We start from the raw sequence: 20,881 nt of genomic DNA, 5'->3' as shown, positions 1-20,881 counted from the left end.
TATGGAACTGTGTGGTAAAAGCCTTAACCAATGAACCATTATGCTGCCTGTAGTCATATACTCATGGACCAAATAATTTATAATATGTGCAGTCCTTTATTCAGAGAAATGTCCAGCTCAGACTTATGTTACTGGTCTTACTCCCACAGTAGTGCAGCTTTATCTGAACTCTTTGCTATTCCCACCTGTGTAAAGCGTTGTGCACTTTTTATTGTTTAATTGAATAGGTATATACTGCATTTTTGAGAAAGTGAGGGTTGGGCAAAGTGTTTTGCTTTTCAGTGTGCTTTCTGTTGTTGATATTTTAGTAATATTGATATTAGTTACTTTACAATGATTTCACAAAGAACAACAGCATAAAAATGCAAACTGCGTATCTAAAAGCATTATATTCTTTCAGCTGTAATAGAAATGTTAGGTGAGGACTTTCAAATAGACAAAATAGCAACAGAAGAAAGCAGAATGTGCTTCATCATCTTTAAGTTTTATATTATATAACTGTTGCTAGGTGTATGGATAGTGTGGGAATGAGAGTATATGAAGATCCTGAGATAGAATGCATTCCATTCAGGACTAATTTTCTGCCTTAGACACATTGCTTTCTGGAATAGGCTTCACTCTCCCATGACCCTGAATATGATAAATGTGTAGAACTCACAGCTCAAATAAATATGTTTCATGTGACTCTGTAAAAAGGGTCACAAGTCAGGAATCCACAACCAGTTCAAACTTAAAAGTATTTTTCCAGGGGGCTCATCATCCTTATATACATATGCTTGTGTATGTACGTTTGTATCCCCTGGAAGAAAGTGAGCTGTATATAATCAACCTGATGAAACAGATTCTAGACAATAAATGAACAACCTACATTACATAGTAAGTCTTATAGTAAAGTTAAACAGACCTGTAACCAGGCTGCTGACCCCAGATCCTTGGTGAAGAAGTGTTAAAAAGTATATGCTTGCATGAAATAAGGTACTTAGTTGCATGCAAAATTGCTCCATGGAGTAAAAACATTCAAAAATATGTGTTTTCTCAAATATCACATCATCCTGCAATAGTTGGAATGCCCTCAAAGGTCCCTCACCAGGAGAGTCCAGGGTATGAATACCTTGTCCTATGTAGATTGCCTTAAGGCCCTATATCTTTACTCAGTCTCCTTCAAGTGATCTTTGCCTGGCATATAAGACATCCCCAATCCCAGCTCTGATGAGCCTCTTACACATCTGTAAAACAAACAGCACTAGGAATACTAGATCTGAGGACCTGAACTTTGCCTGTGACATAAATAAAACATGCTGGAGAGACCGATATGTATCTTAAAGAATCCCTGCACTCTGGAACAGACTCCTAATAAGTGTGAAGCGGAATGGATCCCTGACCCTTTTCAAGTGAAACCTTGATGACTGGATTAGAAATCATAAATTTACCCCCAATCTGACCCCCATGTCTCTGACAGACAGAGGCTGACAGTAAGTTATCTAATCCCAAACGAACATAGCCCATAGCCGTTAACTACCGCTTAATAATATACCCCACCTTATGGACTTCCACTGTATTCAAGGACAAAACTAAGTTGGATTGCATGGCTAGGCTTATAAAGACCCTGGTGGTGAATAGCTTAGTACAAACCTTTGAACCTGTGTGCTAATAATACATAAAAGTACATGTAATACACTTTCTTTAAGCCACTATTTTACAATTGTGATTTGAAAAAAAAAAATTTCAAAATATACTTTTCTAGTTTAGTGAGAAAAAAATTGTTTGAAAGTCTGATTTCCCCCTTTTTGCCTATAAAACTTATAAAATAAATATCTAAAATGTTTGTAGTTGTACTTAGATTAATGCTAGCTTATATATTATCACTCTTCCAAGTTCAAAACTCTTTTGGGGATCTTGAGGGGCGTAGCATTGCTACTGTGAAGTGAAGCTCTGTAATGAGAACGCCTTTACACCAGGATTAGTTCATCTGTACTGTACCCATCTAAGCAGCTGTGAAACAGCTGGTTTCCATACTGCCATATCTTATTCACAAAATCCAGTTCTTCTTTAGTATGGAGAGGTTAGTGGGTATTTCACAAAAGTTGTCTATGCATATTTCCAGAGCCTTACCAAGCATATTTTTTATCCAGCAAAAAACATTTTAACGTGTTGCTTCCCTTACCTCTCTGATATAGTGTACCTGCTGGAAATCAGTCTTATGTCCTGAAAACTCCTTGTTTGCATACGACTGTGGTGCTGACAAGTAGTGGTACCTCTCACCATATATCCATTGATGCTAAGTACCACATGTGTGGCTGGATGATCAGGATTTGGGTACATTGATTTGAACTTAATGATGGATACAAATGAGAAAATTAGCTAGTCATTTGTTGTAAACAAAGGCAATTTTTCCTATTAAAAAATAAACAAAGTTCTTTTGACTGTGAAGGGTCTGTTGACAATCAGGATCACTTTCCCTTCAAAGTTAAAGGCATGGCTAGGAATGTCACCGACCTTTAAAAAAAAAAAGAAGACTAAACAATATAGGAGGGCAAAGGTACGCAGCACTGACATGACAAAGAAGTGGTGTAAACCAATTATAATTACAATTTGTTACCCAAATCTTTGCAGTGGGGAATAAATAATACACATAAAGTATTGTGTACTGGTTTAGAAGTGTAGTCTTCCTTGGCTAATGTTTTTGCTTCTTTGTTGCATACTACTTTTATAATTAATAAAAAGAAACTAGAAAAACAAATCAAACAAAATTCTAATATTTGGGCTGCCTATAAACCAGAGATTTCATTTTAGAACAGATCATTCAGAGGCTGAATTTGAATCGTTTCCTGTATTTACTTGGACTCCCATTGTTAAGTGCTCTGCATTTAAAAATAAGTTTTTATTTTGTACATTTGCAAGCATACTATCAGTTACAAAGAAATTACCATAACGGATGGAACTGGATGTAACAATGTTGGTAATTCCTGAAATTTCAACTGATGATAATGAAATTTTGGTATTTTAGTAATTGTAAGCCAGTGAACATGGGCATCAGCTATGCAAAGGGAACTATAACACTGTGGTATGATAACATGCAGTCTCTGTAAGCCAAGATTTATGGTAGTTGATCAGGCTTTTGCTGTTTACCTTAAGGTCCAGCCACCTCATAGTGTGTTGTATAAATAAAGGGTAGTACAGGAGTGTAAAACCTACCACATGTTCATAAAACACTCAATTTGTGCACCACCAGCTCTGAGTATAGAGCCCTTCACAGTCCCTTCACAGTCGTTTTTATTAATTATGTCTAAAATTTTAATGCATTTGTCCAACAACTCAAGTGAGCACATCAGTGAAGATTAACAACTGTTGCTCCTGTCAAATTTTCTGGGAATTTCCTCTTGAGTTGTCCCACTGCAAACTCTTGGCAGTCTATGGCAATGATGATGGAGGGCCCTGAGGATAAAGGAACTTGTAGCCAAAAATGTAGTTTGATTAGAATATGGACTTGACATAGTTCATCTCCACATTGCTTACAGTATCACCATGACTCTGAACACCTATATCTCCAACATCGTTGTCATCATCCTAAGTGAACAGGTAACAGTGCAGCTGTTTGTGTGCGCTGATTATATTTTACTGCAAAGTTTACAAATATCCTTTCTGATTTACAGCAGTTTTATTGTTGTTTGCACATTATGAAAATAGTTGACTGAGTGAAGATTTATCTTAAGAGAATTTCAGAGACCTGTCTCTGCTGGTAAGGAGTGTTTTACTAGTGCTTTTTGCACCCTCCTAAGGTACTGCTGCTAATGACTTTGTAAGTTCAATTGTCACTAATCTGTATGGGCAGTATAGTGGTAGGTCCCAGGCTTGTATTCAGCACACTAGTGATTGTCAGTTTTATGTTTGATCACTAATGGTGATAATTAATATTTTCAGTTAAAGATCAAGATTTTAATATCACAGGAATTTCTCTTTTTCTGGGATATAGTGATCTCAGAAGTGACCTCCGAATTGGTTGGGATAAGTCCCACTGAAAGATCACTTTATAGAATTTTTTTTTTTAACTACGAGTATTATCTGCTGTTGAATGTTTCTGATGTTTTGTGATCACAACTATAAGGGTCAATCACAGAAGCACAAGATGACACAATGGGAAGAACTTTGCTTCACATCTCCAGGGTCTGAGGTTCAGTCCTGATTTCCATTCACTTTCTGTCTGGAATTTGCATCTTCTTTCTGGGTTTGAGTGGCTTCTCTTAGCTACTCCAGTTCAGCCTGGTTGACTAGTCTAAACTGTATTTTACACACACGCACACAGACACACACATATGAGATAGCTTTTGCAAGTGGCATGGAGGGGTAGAGCCCTGATGATATCACAGGTCATGCAGCTTTGATTAGTGGCTTGGCCACAACAGCATAGCTAGGGTGGGACGAGAGGAGCAGCGGCCCCAGGATCAAAGTGTTGGGGACTCTATCAGTGGATCCCAATGTCTAATGCAATACTGGCATTTAAAAGCGATTATTAAATTTGCAATTAAACCTGAGCACTGTAATGCTCCATGTATAGTCTAAACTGTAGCAACTGCCATAGTGCTACATGCAGGCAGGATATAAATTGTAGCAAGCAGCTGCTACATTTTTAAAGTAAAAAAGAAAAACAAAATGTCTTTTTTTAACTAAAACCTGAGAGCTATAGTGCTCCATGCAGGCAAGGTATAAACTGTAGCCACTGTTTGCTGCATTTCTAGCAAGCAGTTTACTACAGTTTATAAAAAGGATTTTTTTAAACTAAAACCTGACCACAGTAGCACTCCATGCAGGCAGTGTATTAATTGTAGCAACGTTTTTTTTTTTTTGGCTCTTCAATAGAAGAGCTGGGGATGTGGCTGTGTACTAAGCAGGTTGAGCATTTTCATTGTGTTTTTTGTTTCTGCTCATGAGGGGGTGGGGTGCTGGTTCATAGTACTAGTCCAGGGTGCTGGTTGAACTAGCTGTCTGGTGGCACAGGCAGGGGAGAATGGGGCATGCCTGTCCTGGGGGTGAGGGATGCTTGTTCCCACTTGTCTTGCTTCACTGTTCTAATGGCAGGATGTCAACTGAATAGTGGAGGCCTATCGTGCTATGAAGAGTAGGTACTGGGAAGAAGTGGGCATGATTAGCCAAGCCAGTGATGGTAGATCCTGTTGGTGCATGTGGGAAGACACACTTGATAGATAAGGGGGGGTATAGGTAGCCCCTGTGGTACCACAATTGCGCATGATACCATCAGGGTGTGGGGTAAGCTATACAATGCAAAAGAAGTTCTACTTGCTGGAATGGCAGGGAGCAAGGCTTATCCATGTGGCTGCCTAGATGACCCCTTCTTCAGACAGGATCATGTCTGATTGAGAGAAGGCTTGATGGTTGGCAGACACATGGGTAAAAATAATCTATACATTTTATATATATATATATATATATATATATATATATATATATGTGTGTGTGTGTGTGTGTCTGTCTGTCTGTGTGTGTGTGTGTGTGTGTGTGTGTGTGTGCGCGCGCGCGCGCATGCGCATGTAACATAGATATTCAATATTGCATTCACCCAGTGTTGTAGCTGAAAATGGTCTGATAACTAGTTCACTTATTTTACTAAAAATAACATTAAAAAGATCCCTTTCCAAACTAGTTATAGTTCTGTCTCTCTGAGCTTTCTGTTTTTGATGGTCTGTAATTCTTGAGCCATATACATTTTGATGTAACCAATTCTTCAGTAAATCTGGTGGGTATCTTTTTATGCTGAAGTACTTTTTTTGCTGAACTTTAGCCCTTCCTTTCTTCTGAAAGGCATTATTGCTGAGGCATCAGGGATTTAGTTTTTTTAATACAGCGGTCATGTTTCAAAGTTGTTTATACAATTGTTATTCTTTTCCTCTGCAGTAGTCTCAATGTGGCTCTCACCTGACCCCACCCCTTCCATCCCTCATCCAACAGCTGACCAGGTGTTTTACAAAACCACCTGACCCCACCCCTTCCATCTCTCATCCAACAGCTGACCAGTTGTTTTACAAAACCACCTGACCTCACCCCTTCCATCCCTCATCCAACAGCTGACCAGTTGTTTTACAAAACTTACAGCTGGCCCAAATTTCTGTGATTCATCTCATATAATGGAGAGCATGAACCAATATGATATGAAGGCCTCTTTGGGTAAAGTGGTCAAACTAAGTTTGCAGAATACTAAGGAGACCAGATGTATTGTGCCGAGTAACAGTATAAGAAAAGGGCATTAAGCATGCATGAAGTATAGGTTGCCATGTGTGCACTCATTTTCCTTTAGCAAAAAAGTGATACATTGTTATTAATTCTAAATGTACATGTTATAGTTAAGCATTGCGTAGTATGGCACACATTTTGGAAAGTTTGAGGTTTTAAGTAGAGAACAAAGGGACATTTTGGAGGGAAAATGGATAGTGGATAAAATAGAATGGTAGCAGCAATGCCCTGTTATAAGTTATGCAATGTCACATATGCCAGATGTTTGGTTTAAGCAAAAAGTGCAGTATTTGTATTACATGGCAAGTCACCAGGAGCCAACAATAAAAAACATGTTTTATTTTGTTTACTTCGGCAGTGCTGATTCTGTAAATGCATTGGGGAAGGTGACCTTTTGCAGAAATGTCTAAACCTTAAGATGAAAATAATACGGACTAGTGCTGAGTGAGGATCATACACAGACTAGTACCAAACCAAGTATGCACTGGCAAGCAGTGCAGTTAAGCAGTTCTCTCATGGTTCATGTACAGCTGAGTTATGAAGAGTATACATCCAGATGAATTTGGACAGATTTCATTCATTTCTTTGTGTTTATTTTGCTGTTTGTTTTTTATTTATTTTTTCAGAAAAAGGGGCTAAAAATTATGCTCAGGAGTGGTTCCAGGAAAGAAGACTTTCAGTTCCAAAGTATACAGAATGTGGAAATGGATCTGAGGGATTTGTAGGGAAAGTTACTTTTTCGGCCTGTATGAAATACTCTGTCTCAGGTAAAGTAACCAGTCAGTAAGTAATAAGCTTTCCTCCTTAGTGTAAATATTTAAAATGTAGCTCTCACTTCTTCATGAATGAAAGATTTATGCCTATTTGCACAGTCCCCATCGGTCCTTATCTTGCAGCTTTGTGAAAACTTACAAAAATGAATAATATTCTCTGAAAAAGTCCACTGGACAGCATTAAATAGGTTTGTGTAGTTACTGTTCTATGAAATTCTTCACATGTAAATACCTAGTGGTCTTCTATTTTATTTTGTTTTGTATTACATTTGTTAACTACATAGGTGGACTGGTCCAAGGACTAATTCCAGCCACAACCCAGGATGCATGACAAAGGCACAACATGTAACAGACTTGTAATGGTTGCTGTATATTGCAACACATAAATACAATTAATAACATTAAACATAATGTATTTTAGTTCCAGGTAGTATTACACATTGTGTCCTTAGTTTGTCAGTCGGTAGTGCAGAAGAGAAAACAGTTAAAGCAGATGTAAATCACATCCTATAATTTGTAGTGAATACGGAGTGAAAGTCCATAGTATAGCTAACAAAATGCAATTGAGAAGGTCATACTGGAAGTATAGTAATTCTTGTATAGCTCCTTATCCCTTCTAACCAAAAGTATTATAATGATTATAAACATCCTAATGTCATTAAAGTTAGTATGTCAGAATAATTTTATTTATGAATATTGACATATATACAGTACTAAAATCTAAGTATTGTCTGTAGAGAACTGTGTGTGTAACATTATTGCAGAATAAGTTACTATTATGCTGGTGGCAACAGACTGTAGGGAGAATTTGTTAGATTGCATTTCTGAAACAATCAGAGTACATTTCCTCTGTCAAATTAGCTTTTAGTTATTTTTTTAAACACTGAGCAGTTATTGCTTCACTTAGTTCATTTGGTATTTTATTCCATGAGGCTCAGGCAATTTTGCAGAAGAGTTTTTCTGTCTAAGCTAAGATAAAGTTAGATCTTACCAACTGTGTAATCTTGGCCTCTTAGGTCATAGCTTATAGTCATTAAATTTAGAGGGTTTCCAAGCTAGTCTCATGACCATCAACACCTTGCCAGTACTCACTCAAAGGCTGTACCTCCTTTCTGAATGACGTCTCAACCATTTACTTCCAGGGTAAAATTGAGATATCACTCCAGTCATCCAGATTCTATTTGAAAGATGATAATGTAGCACACTGCTTAACCTGCAGGGGCAGTTTATTCTAAAGATGGGGAGGTGATGTGTAATGAATCTTTGTCTCTCCAGCATGTACTGTTTATCTGCAGGAGAAGATTGATGTCCCTGGTTCTGGTGTTAGTAGGCAAGCTATTAGATTTATAGACATATACAACATCAAGGGCATCAGGGGAGGTGAAGCACAGATTATTCCTCAAGATCCTTTAAAATATTGAGAAAAGGAATAGAACTTGTAGCCTGTCTTGGTAGCTCAAGATGATTAAGCTTGAAACCTTCCTAGTTAGGAACATCTGGGGCTTCTTCTTGTATGATAAGGTACACGTTGTATATCATAAACATATTCTTAAAGGAGGACATTGTTTTTGTTCAGCAATTTAAAGTTGTGTATTTAGTAGAAAGGTCGCTCTGGCAATGATAGGTAACCACTTGAGCGTATTTAAATTTAAACAGTAATGCTTATTCAGCTCAGAGAGGTGAATAAACTTGAGAATATTGTTTTCAGTAGTTTGTAGCAAATTGGTATTATGTGCATATGGAAAATCTGTACTAGCCTTCCTTGCTACACAATTTAAAAAAGAGCTTTTTTAGTCCTCCAGTTTGGTGTATGAGAAGACTTTTTTTGATCAACTTAAAATTGGAGGGTTGCCAGAGTAGGTTGCTATGGCTCTAAAGAAGTATGTGGCAGATCCCCAGAAAGTCTGTTTAATGAAACCTGGAAAAAGCAGAGGGCCTAGCACTGACCATTGGTGAATGGTCTAAGTGGTGATACCAACATCAGTAAGTTTGTTAGCACTGTTTTGGTTGCTGTGGTAACTAGGTATGGCATCAGTAGAGATGTTAATTGTATCTTCTTGGGGAATAGAAGTGGTATGAGTTATACTTTGTTTGTTGTGCATGACGTTATGCTCTTGATTTTATTTTCTGAGCATTGTTCATGCAGTTCTAGTGACTTTGGTCTCTGTTTTTCTATTTCTAGTCAGTTACAGTGCTGTATGTCTACCTTATCCTCAAGAGTATACTTTAGTAGACAAATCTACAAGTGGTAATTAAGTTAGTTCTTCCTCTTGTGTGCGACTCTGGCAGCTAAGTTCACTGATTCTTTCTTCTTCCAGTGCCTGCTTTATCTCAGTGTCTCAGGAGATGCCAGTGCATGCATTATATGTAAATGCATGCATTACATTTTGGATTTCCACACAAGTTTTTATACCAGTATCAGGTCTGTTTTTTTTTTTTGTAAATGTTAATACTGAAGTATCTCTCTGGACAAGACTTAACATTTTTTAATACAGCCAAATTTTTAGCATATGTAAAGGACTTTTCCAAATTCATAAGTGTATACTAGGCTAATGGCCTTTATAAGTCTATCCAAGCATCCCAATTGTATCACTCTAGTTTATGTGCCTTAGAGATTATTTTAAGGGGTATATGTAAGCCATGGTTTCTGTTGAATAGGGTTAGGCAAGAACTCAGTTTCACATGGATGGGAAGCCTGTTCCAGAGAAGGAGAATTTTCTCAGACACATATCTGTCACTCCTTGTCTTATTTATGTCACAAGTGAAGTTTAAATCCATGGGTTGAATATTTCTGATACTATCAATTTTGTGGATATGCAAAATGTCCATCAGAGTGGGATCCAAGGATGCCTTGTATGCCAGGCATAGATTGTCTCTCAACAGTCTGTGGGAAACAGGGTATAGTAATAGGGCTTTGAGATGATCTGCATAGAGCATGCTGTTTATGCCCTGCATTTTGTGAAAAAACACTGTGGACATTCCATTTGTTGCATGTGCCTGGTCAGGTCCATAGGGAAGGGACGATATACTCAATGATAGGATTGATGAAGGCCGAATACAGTAGGACAGTGACTTTCTTGGACCTAGATGCCATGCCCTTGCTTATAAGTTAAGCAGCATAGAATGATTTCCTTATTACCTTAGACACATGTTGGTTGAAAGCCAGGGTGGCTGTTTACATATATACCTAAATCCCTAATCACTGGTTCTAGTCTTAGGGGCGTGTGATCAAAGGTAGTTTCCTAGGGTGGCTGACTTCCCAAGGGTTACTATCTAGCATTTCTTGGCATTGAGTTTTAAGCTATGGCTTTGGCACCTGTCATTTGTCTGTGTTCTAGCCATTCAAATATCATTTAGAATTCTCCTTTTGGGGGTACATAATAAGATGTGCTTCTAAGCAGATACATCGGGCTGTTTTATGTACTTTGTACCAGGAGCTTTTAAAGGAAATTATCAGTTAATTGGGTTGCACCAGTATTTCTAGTGTAGTTCTTAGCTCAGCTATACTTGGCACCTTCTGTTTTCTGATTTTTTACAATTTATTCCTCTAATTTGAACATGTTTTGTGGACTGTCTTATTCCCTTATCATAAAGGAATCACAGTATGGCCACCAGCGTAAAGTAGAAAAGTGTTCTCAGGGAATTTAGGAATAAGTAGGTATTACACAGTCTGAAACCTTCCATTAATGGTCATTTTTTAATGTTATAAGAAGTCCTCACAGATACCAAGTCCCTGTGAGAGGAAGCAGTGAGGATAGATAAAAGTACCATAATTCAGAAATTGGAACAGCAGCACACAGTTCTTTAGGATGAGGAGACACGGATTAACTCCCATTCAAATCAACTAGAAGAACTGTAATCCTGGAGTAAGAAGCTAAAACTCATAGCAGGTGGCACTGAACACAGATCCTGGATGAACAAACCTCAGATAACTGAACTGCCAGAAAACCTGGTAGGGCCAAATCCTACTGTGTTTATCAAAAAAAAAGAAAAAAAAGAAATGAGGCAATTCTACTCAAATGTAACAATTCCCCTGAGGTGGAAAGATCCTACAGAATTAGCTTCAGAACCCCTTCTAACCTTCTTTAGCATTGTCAGAAGAGTTTTTAAAAAGATCCTGTGAGCTGAGGGTAGCATGTAAGATTGCTAGAGTTCAGGTCTGCCTTTCTCCTGGCTACAGTACCACATTATTCAATAAACATAACCTTTACTTTCCAGCCATACCGCTAAACCTGCAAACAAAGAAAATCTGGACTAAGGCTGTTGAAAAGTAGACAGATGTAGCTAAAGGTCTAGACATGTATTTAGCGTATAATTTGCATACACTTGCATAACTCCTTCCTCTTACTGTAGAATTGTGTGATACCACCACTCAAAAACAAGTTTAATAATAAATTAAACTTGCTAATTAATAATAGGCAGCATAACAAAATGACATTAAGATTGGTAATCTGGGATGTCCTACAATGGAGAGTTTACTTGTTATTCTTAATTTCATATTTACATTCACGTTTTCATAACATGTTGCTGAGGAGCATGGTATGAAATGGAATGGTGGGAGGCAACAAAACTACATTGCCATTGTTAATTTATAGTACATTGTACTTGGAGGTATTGCTTGTAATGATGAAATCATGTAATACGTCCACATTCCATATTTCAGTAAATATGAACTCAAAAAGACATTTCCTGCTCTCTTCTGAAAGCTCAAGTCTGGCTAAAGAAAAGTGTCCTGACGCTTGATAGCTAGGTCGTATAGTTTCAGTGTACAGTTTTACAGTTTCCAGGTTATAGAACATTGTTTGATTACCAGACTGAGCTCCATTACCTATACATGGCATAGCACAGGGATAGGCTAGTCCACCTTAGCATTCATTGGCTCCTCGGTGGAGTTTAGGCCAGCTAAGGGTATATCAGAAATCTAGGTTGAAGGTATTTTTTTAATTCCACCATAAGCTTTGCTTCATTTGTATTTGGCAATGTAGACATAATTTTAAGGTAAAAATTTGACTCTGGAATGAAGAAAGTGTATGCTTATTATGCACTTGTCCTTTAATAAAGCCAGCTACCATGATCTTAATAAAAAAAGTGTGATAAGTTTTCTAAAAATACAGGTTTACTATTCACAGCTTATGGAACTGTAAAACAAGTAAACTGGATGGAGAATAGTTGTGTTGACTGAATGTTGGAAAAACCATGAATAAAATTTGCCTGAAACAATTATGAATAAAGAAGTACTGTGTGAGACATTCACTTATGTTGATTACTGGCATGGTATGGTGTTGTGCACTACAGATTGATTAAATCAAAATTATAATGAGCAGTTAAAATCATTCCATTAGTTTGATTGAACAACTAGCTTTTAATCATAGCTGTATCTGTGCACGACAACTACAAAGGGTGCAAGAACACAATAGTATTCTCAGGCAGCTCTCCTTGTATATAGGCATTGTGTTTATGAGACTAAGGGGCTGATTTTACTTAAAACGCAAAAAATGCAATAGCAAGCTATAAAGTAAAAATAAAAATCAGGCAAAAAAAATCAATAAAAACAAACAATGAAGTCTCTTAAATGCCATAATGCCATCCAGAATAGACATTCTAGGGAAATACAAGACACTCCAGGGGTGAAGACATCCACTGCCTACATTATTGTGCTATTTCCATGTAAAATCCACCTTGACAAACATTTGTAATAACACACAGAATACCTCTGATGACTAATCTACCAAATTTAAAAATGAATTTAATAAAAGTAAGTAAAAAAATAGTAATACAAGACAAAAACAGCACATTTTTACATCAATATAAAGTACTGTTTAAAATGTGTTTGTGTGTGTGTGTATTTATTCATTTATCTCTCTCTCTCTCTGTATATATATATATATATATATATATATATATAAGTATACAATGACAGTTGATTTGTATTCAAAAATGAGCAAGCTGATTGGACAGCCCAGTTAGTGTGCCCCTTGTAAATCAAGTATATCCCAAAAGAATAAAGTCCAGCTGTTGAAGTATTATTGAGTGGCTGGACTTTCTATTGGACTATACTGAGGGACAGTGCAAAATAAAAGAGAAATCAGGTACATTCTCAAAACTAAAGAAACAGGAATGTACCTGATTTTCCTTCTATTTCTGTGCTGTCCTTTGTAAAATGTCAGCAATAAAAAAGTAGAACAAAGATTCTGTTTCCTCAGTTGCTTCTCCTGCACTGCACTGATGTACTGTGCAAGTGCAAGGACGCAAGTCCCAAGCGCATGCTCATTACGTCTTACTTCAGCATCCTTATACAACAACATTATTTAAGAAAGGTAAGCAGTGTCTTTCTTAATGTCATTGTATTATAACAGTAATCCACTTCTGGGTGTAGGTATATCAGGATTTACCCATGCTTGGCTTTATTCAATCACTCTGGCTTCACCGTCATGATCAAGCCATGCCAACCATGGGAAAATCCTGATATACACACACCCAGTCATGGGTTATTGATTAAATATGTAATACTGCAAGAAAAACTCAGTCAAACTAGAGTTTTCACTGCGTGATACCTTAAATCTCCTGTAATGGGGGCCCCTGGGATATATGCAAATGACCCCTTAAGGACACACAATGTTTCAGCTACATGGCATCTGTATGCCACTGATTTTTTAGTTTTTATTTTTCATCTTTTTAAGTCACCCCACTAACTCTGGACATGCATATTTCAGCCTTTTTTTGACCTCATCTGCACAGCATAAATGGATTGTTTGGCTATACCTTAGAAACATGGGGCTTTAAACTGAGCTGATTCCCATACATATTAATGGTTTGGATGTTGGTTTGTGTTTGGCTTTACTGGCTTTATGTACTATCTGCACCAAAGGCAAGTGTGCTATCTGTTGCTCCAATTACACTGTTAGTGATTGATTGTTTCTACTTTAACAGTGGAAATCCTGTTGATTGTTTTTACTTGTTATCTAAGTTTAGCTATGGTATATGAATAGACAGTAAAAATGATGATCTGGGCTACAGCATGTTTTGGGTTATTGTTGATTTTCCTGGCAAACATTTTATTTAACTTTTCTGTATCTTTTTTAGTCTAATGCTTACTGGCTGCAGTTGTCAGTTTGTCTAGATGTCGTATATGTGTTTGGAGGGCATCCCCAACAACAGTTCTCTGGGCCCTAGTGATGCCTGCTTTTCTATTACTTTCTGGCCCTTCTGCCTTTGGTATCCATCTTTGAGTCCTAAGGCTACAGGTTCCTGTATTTTTCCTGTTACATTCTTTTGTTACTTACTATGAACACCTCTAGAAACTCTAACCACACTGGTGTCCCTGGATCTGCTCATGTCTACAATTCCCAACCTTACTTCACCAATCAGTATGATACAAACCTTGAGGTTGAGGGTTGGTATGATGGTTAAGATGTTTATTTCATAGACAAAAGGTACAGGGTTTGATTCTCACCTTTGAAAGGGAAAATGAAGTTCAAAATGGCCTGCAAGGGCAGCTAGAATAGTACTTATGTTCAAAACTATGTCATCAAAATGCTGTCCTGGAATGTATAAGGTTTGAATGATTCTATAAAGCAAACATTTCTGTCTGCAAAACATAACTGAATTAAAGTTTAAGCCTTTGTGACTGCAAAACATACTGAGTTAAAGGTTAAAGTGATGTTTTTACAGGAGATTAATATTGGGAAAGATTAATTTTCAAAATATAGTTCTCTATTGGAAAAGAAGGTGTGTACACTTAGCTGCCAAGGCTGGTAAAGGCGAGATTACGAGTTTATTCAGTGCTACCCCTAAATCGTCTAAACTAAAGGAGGCTTAGAATGGATGAAGGAAATGGTGCACAGTTATAGTGCACATCTTAGTTTGGTACTGCACTGTTCAAGAACTTTTATGACCAACTCAAATGACCCCTATAGTTCTGAATCTTTTAGAAATACTTTTAAACAATGTGGGTAGTAGATGACTGCCTGTGATTATTGGACATGCTTGTAATATTATTATTTTAAACCCTAGTTTTCATAATATCTTTTTGAGGGTGCACAGCTTTTCTGTCACATAAGTAAGCTGTTAAGAGTGGCAGCACCAATTTACTGTGCTGGATCCCTTGCGGACCCAGGATGGCTTTGACAGAGTTTATCTTTTATGCCTCTCCACTGGCATAGCCAGACACAATAATTGCTTGTTAGTTATTTCATCTTTTGCTTGCCTATACTGATTTGATTGATATGTGCTCTTTTGTTCCTTCTGATCACTTGCATGGTCCTTTTAAGTGTTCAACATACTGACTGGAGAGGGAGAGGTAAACGGATGGGTTGAAGTTTTGATCTAGTACTGCTGGAAAGGGAAGATAAAGGTGCCACCTTAATAATTTGGATTACCCATTTTTTGGGAAGCAAACTTGCAAAGTGAAGTATTTATGATGCTTAAATGGAAACCTTTAAATATGTTTTAAGAGCAACTGCTGTCAAGACTAGGAGGTGCAAACAGACTGCATCCACTTTCAAACCTGTGCCCATATCCTATATAAAACTACTCTTAAACTCAAACCGTGCTCTACTTCAGCTTATGACCTTCCAAGTGAGTACCTTAAAATGCCATCCAGTAGCATTGCCAATCCTATCTCAGTCCTTATAAATAGGTCAGTACAGGAACCCCACATTCCATCTCTCTGGAAAAAAAATCACACATTATCCCTCTACACAAAGGAGGAAATTCAACAAACATCAATATCTTTATACATATAGCAAGTTTATCCCCCTCTCCAAAATACTTGAAAAATGTATTAAAAACAGTTACTAAACTATATCCTGCAGGAAGGACTCCCATACCTCACACAACACAGCTTCTCTTCCTCCTGTAGTACTAACACTGCACTTCTTGCCTTTATAGATGCTGTCAATAAAGCTAGAGGTAATGGAAAACCGGTCTCCTCCTTATTTCTAGACTTTGTCTAAAGTCTTCAGCACAGTTTGTCACAGAAAACCTCTACTTCAAATGTCCTAACAAGGTCTATCTCAGCCCACCCTTCTATAGTTGAAAACTATTTGTCCAATAGGTAGCAATCAGTAAAATGGCACTCCACCCTGTCTACATACCTCCCAGTCAACACTGGTGTACCACAATGCTCTATCTTTGGTCCCTTCTTTAACATTCTCATCAACATTTTCCACACAATAGACCTTCCTAATACAATACACAGATGATTCCATAATCATAGGTACATCAAACAACCTGGCACATCTGTAAAAAGTTACTTGGGAATCTTTAACAGCCACTGCAACATGACTTTGTAATTCACAACTCATGCTGAACTAAAAAAAATACTTTTTCCCCCAAATCCCTTTCTCATTGAAAAACAACATTTTAAATTTCTTTTAATGATACAACTATTTAAGTCACTTCTCATTGCAAATTATTAGGGATGATAGTCAATGAAAATCTTAAATTTGATCTGCATATACAAAATTGTAAAAAAAAAAAAAATCTCACCAAAACCTAGGGATGCTTAGAGAGCCAAAAATTTTCACCATTGCAACCAAAAGTACAATTGCCACTACTTACCTCCTTCTATCACTACTTTATGGTACTCTCATCCTTCCTAACCTCCAGGCATTACAAAAAGCAAAACTTGTAATAAAGTGGATAGATTTGCAGCAAATACCCCTTTCAGAACACACCACTGTATAGCACTAAAAAGCCTAAATTGGTTATTAATTAGCCCATCAACTAACATATATGCAGCTTCTCACCGCCTATAAAATTATCCAGCATCCATCTGCTTGTCCTGCACTAAATACCATTCTACAGTTATGTTCCCACTCAGTCATATGATCCAATGACCAAAAACTCCTCTCCGCTCACAAACTAACAAATTTACTGGTGCATGATCTGTAATTGTACCATATTGCTAAGGTCTAGAACTCATTATCTATATCCATCAGGTCAGTACTCTCCCTCCAGTTCTTTAAAACCATTCTGAAAGACTTCCTAAAGAACATCCGGTTCTGTTTTTGCTTAACCCCAGGATAAACTGTATCACTAAGTATGAACAAATACCTATTCATACCTTATACATCCTTACTCCCACTTCTTCATTCATTTCCTTACTTTATTCAATATCTCTCCCCTGACTCTCAAGTTAAATATGCCATAAACCTGTTGTTTCCCCACTTCATATCGCAACTCCTGTTTATATTATACTAACTGAAACTTTAATTTCTCTATACTGGCTAACATTTCTCTAAATATTAAATCAATGTCATATCAGTCGTATCTGTTCTTAGCCAATATTTTCACATTATGTCTAATTTGGTATAATTACTTAAACTGTAGATTTTATTTTTTTATTGTATTATTTTTTAAAGATTGTAAAATTATTCTTAAAATGTTTTTCTAATACTTCAAACTTTCCTGGTAATCAATTGCCAATAAATAAGTAAAGTTAGGGATTCAGAAACCAGTGATAGTGAGTTTGAATGTAGTTAAAACAACATCTGTCAATCAAAGGAAATTAGGTTGCAGGTACTACTATTAAGAAAAGAATGTAGGACACATGTTCAAGTTGCTGTCTGCAAAACCTGGGAAAGAATTTTTTGTCTATGAAAACATGAGAAAAATAAGATAATTTTTTTGGTGTATAGAATCTAAAATTTCTTCCAAAAAAGCTGGTATATCAGACTTCCAAATTGACTGCACACTGATCAACAGCTTAATTTCAGTTCTTCCAGTGTGAAAAAAAAAAACTGAGAAATAAGAGCTAGTAATTTTGCCATCTTGAGTAAAATTCAGTTATTGGCTAGTAAGCACACTGTCGGGATGCCAGCAAAGACGGAATTTAGAGAAAGCTGAAAGAAAATCAACTAAAAACTGTGAAAAGAAAACAGGTATGAGAGATGGCTTACAGTAATTTAGAGGAAAAAATAAATCAAGCGTACTCAGAGGTGATTAAAATAAATGAAACATTGAAGGAGTATATTAACTCAAATAACAGAACAGAAGAGTCTTTAACCAGCTATTCAGATGAACTGATAAAACTTCAAAAATCAATGGTTGAAAATGAAGAAAAGGTTGGCTGATTACGAGACTTTAAAAGGAGAGCTGTTTCAAAAAAATGGTAAAATTGGAAGACAGAGCACACAGAGAAAACCTGAGATTTTCTGCTGTACCAGACCATATTCATTTTATAAAGCACAAATAAGCAACTGGACTGGTATTCCACAACATGATTTGTCAATTGAAAGGGAAAACAAAGTGTATGCTTCATATATGGCCATGAGGAAGTAGCAAAGACCTGTATTAGTAAAGATGCACTGATAGCAGCAGAAAGAGTTGATGCTGACAAAACTGTGGCAGAAGGGAAAATTATTAAAATTGGAGACAGCGTATTGTTTGTGGAAAATGATTATTCACTGTACGCCAGGCAGAAGAGAAGCAAATTTATCCCACTAATCAGAGAATGTCGAGAGGGAGGTATGAGATACAAGCTGCTGTATTCAGCTGTCTTCAGAATATTTTTTCTGAGGGATCAAAGACATTTTTGATGCAGAACAGGGTAAGGAGGAAATACAAAAGCTTATCCAACAAAACGTTAGCCATCAAACAAAAGGGGACTCTGTTTCTCATTCTTTTGACAATAAAGCTTAGATAGACTTTGCCATTGAATCCTTTTCCAGTGTTCCAAAGGAAAGTGCTCAACAGAAAAAAAAAACATAGGAGATGACTAGAAGAATCGGGAGTACCTTGGACTTGAAGCAGAGTCTGATATTGGGAGATGGAGATGAACAGGAAGAAGACCAGTAACACTGAAACTAGTGAACAAATGTGAGATTATAAAGCATCAATCACATTTGTGGAATATGGCCATGCAAAGAAAAGCGGCTGAAAAAGACTGGACTTTTTTGACTTTGTTAAACTTGTGGGTGGACTGTAAAGTATATGCCCACTTTATGTCATTAATGTTTAGAAGGACACCAAAAGGAAAAAATAACTAAGTAAAAAAATTTTGTTCTTGTTTGTATTTCTATAAACATTTACTGATATGAACTGCATGTTATATATAGTAAAGCAGTTTTGTGTAGTGTGTAGTCAGGGGTATGTGGGGAGTCTTTTCAGTGACTGTTGCAGGTGTTAAAGATATTAAACAGGTTGGGATGTTTTCTGTTATGTTTGCAAAGGTGAATGTCTGGATTAATGCCTTTTGCTTAAAACAAGTAGGCTTGAAAAATAAGACAAATAATGAAAACACTGAGAAGTGCCATATTTCTTGCATATGCAATGATATTAGCTTGAAGTCTGCAGCTGAAACAGTTGTACATTGTGTTCCGTGCTGAGTAAAATTGACAAAGATTCCTTCATGCATCTGCAGAGTTGTTAGCTGTTTTTTTTCCCCTCATTGCTGTTTATATTTCCATGGAGATGAGCTGTCTGCAGGTGTAAGTAACTAATTTTGGGAGAACTGAGAATTATTTGCTGAGAGAAATGCAAAATTTAAAGGTACAGGGGCAGGCAGTACAGTAGCAGTAAGGATGTGTAGGCAGCGACTAAACAAAAGACAATACAAAAACTGAAAAATATGGAAGCTCTTTTTTCATAGATAAGAATAGTAAAATACTAGCAGAGAAAATGTTTCCAGCCCCTTTAATTTTAAATACAGATCAGGCATATTTTTTAAGAACCAGAGGAGAGGTTGTGGACAGTAATTTAAAATGCAGATCAGGCATATTTTTAAAAACCAGAGGAGAGGTTGTGGACAATAATTACAAAAAATGTTGAAGGAATTTATCTGGGAGAGGAAGAGAGCAGGAGTAAAGTGTGATAAGTTGCTCCTTCAAATAGAACAAGGTGGTTTATGATTACAGGATTTGAAAGGGTATTTTAGCACTACACAGTTAAGGCTCATATGCATAACACAAGCAGAATGTTATAATTCAATGTGGAAATCGATGATGATGAAGCAGGAGGGAATTCAAGAAATACAGAGAGAGTGGGATTTTAGATGCAGAACCTTAAGGAGAATTACAACAGCCATACATTATATACTCATAAAGTAGCAGAAAGTAGCAGTAGACTAGCAAATGTCTAGCATTGTTTTTCTCTATTAAAGTTGATTTTTGCAAAGGAGTAAGCCCTCTACCCCCCTGAACTGATATATAACATCTCCAAGATTGCCATGTTGTTGTTTGTCTTTCGGCTTTTTTCCCAGTAAGGGGTCGCCACAGCGGAACTCCGGTCCGCTAATGATTGGCAGTAGATTTTTACAAAATGCCGCGGTGCCAGCTCGATGCCCAACCTTCAATGAAGGCACTCCCATTTACGCACGCATGTCCTTCTAACGCTACCCAACCGCGGGGAGGACATGCAGACTCCACACAGAAGGCACTCCCAAGCCAAGCCGAGAATCAAACGGGAGAACCTCTTGCTGTGAGGTAACAATGCTACCGCCGTACCACCGTAGCAGTATCTCCAAGATTGCCATACCTTGAAAAAAAGGAAATATTCTGAGAAATGGCAATGTCATACTTAGTGTGTATGGGTGTGTGTGTCTGTGTGTGTATATATATATATATATATATATATATATATATATATATATATATATATATATATATATATTTATATATATTTATATATATATATATATATATATATATATATATATATATATATATACATATATATATATATATATATATATATATATTTAAGACCACATTTTTGCTTATTCTTGATATTCTGAGACTTGTACTAATGATTCTTGGACTATCAAGTGGTTGCAGGCAAGAACTCCTTCTTGTCAATATAGCATAACTGAAGAATGTATTATATGCACATCACAATACACTGAGTGGACTAAATTTAAACTA

The 20,881-nt window shown here is 36.8% G+C and overlaps 1 protein-coding gene across 4 annotated transcripts in view; it reads left to right on the top strand.

Annotated features, from left to right (window-relative positions):
* The window catches only part of LOC122802629, a 1,172,105-nt gene that overhangs the window by 1,141,755 nt on the left and 9,469 nt on the right, over positions 1 to 20,881 (top strand). For all 4 annotated transcript variants that reach the window (XM_044072319.1, XM_044072318.1, XM_044072317.1 and 1 more), the window contains one exon: positions 6,873 to 7,013. In XM_044072319.1, coding sequence (XP_043928254.1) covers positions 6,873 to 7,013 — 141 coding nt within the window. The remainder of the gene's footprint in view (positions 1 to 6,872; positions 7,014 to 20,881) is intronic.

This window comes from Protopterus annectens, chromosome 5.part0, assembly GCF_019279795.1.
Source record: "Protopterus annectens isolate FY-2018-M chromosome 5.part0, PAN1.0, whole genome shotgun sequence".
Lineage (NCBI taxonomy): Eukaryota > Metazoa > Chordata > Ceratodontiformes > Protopteridae > Protopterus > Protopterus annectens.
Note: the sequence above shows the minus strand (reverse complement) of the source record. Positions and strands in the feature narration are given on the sequence as shown.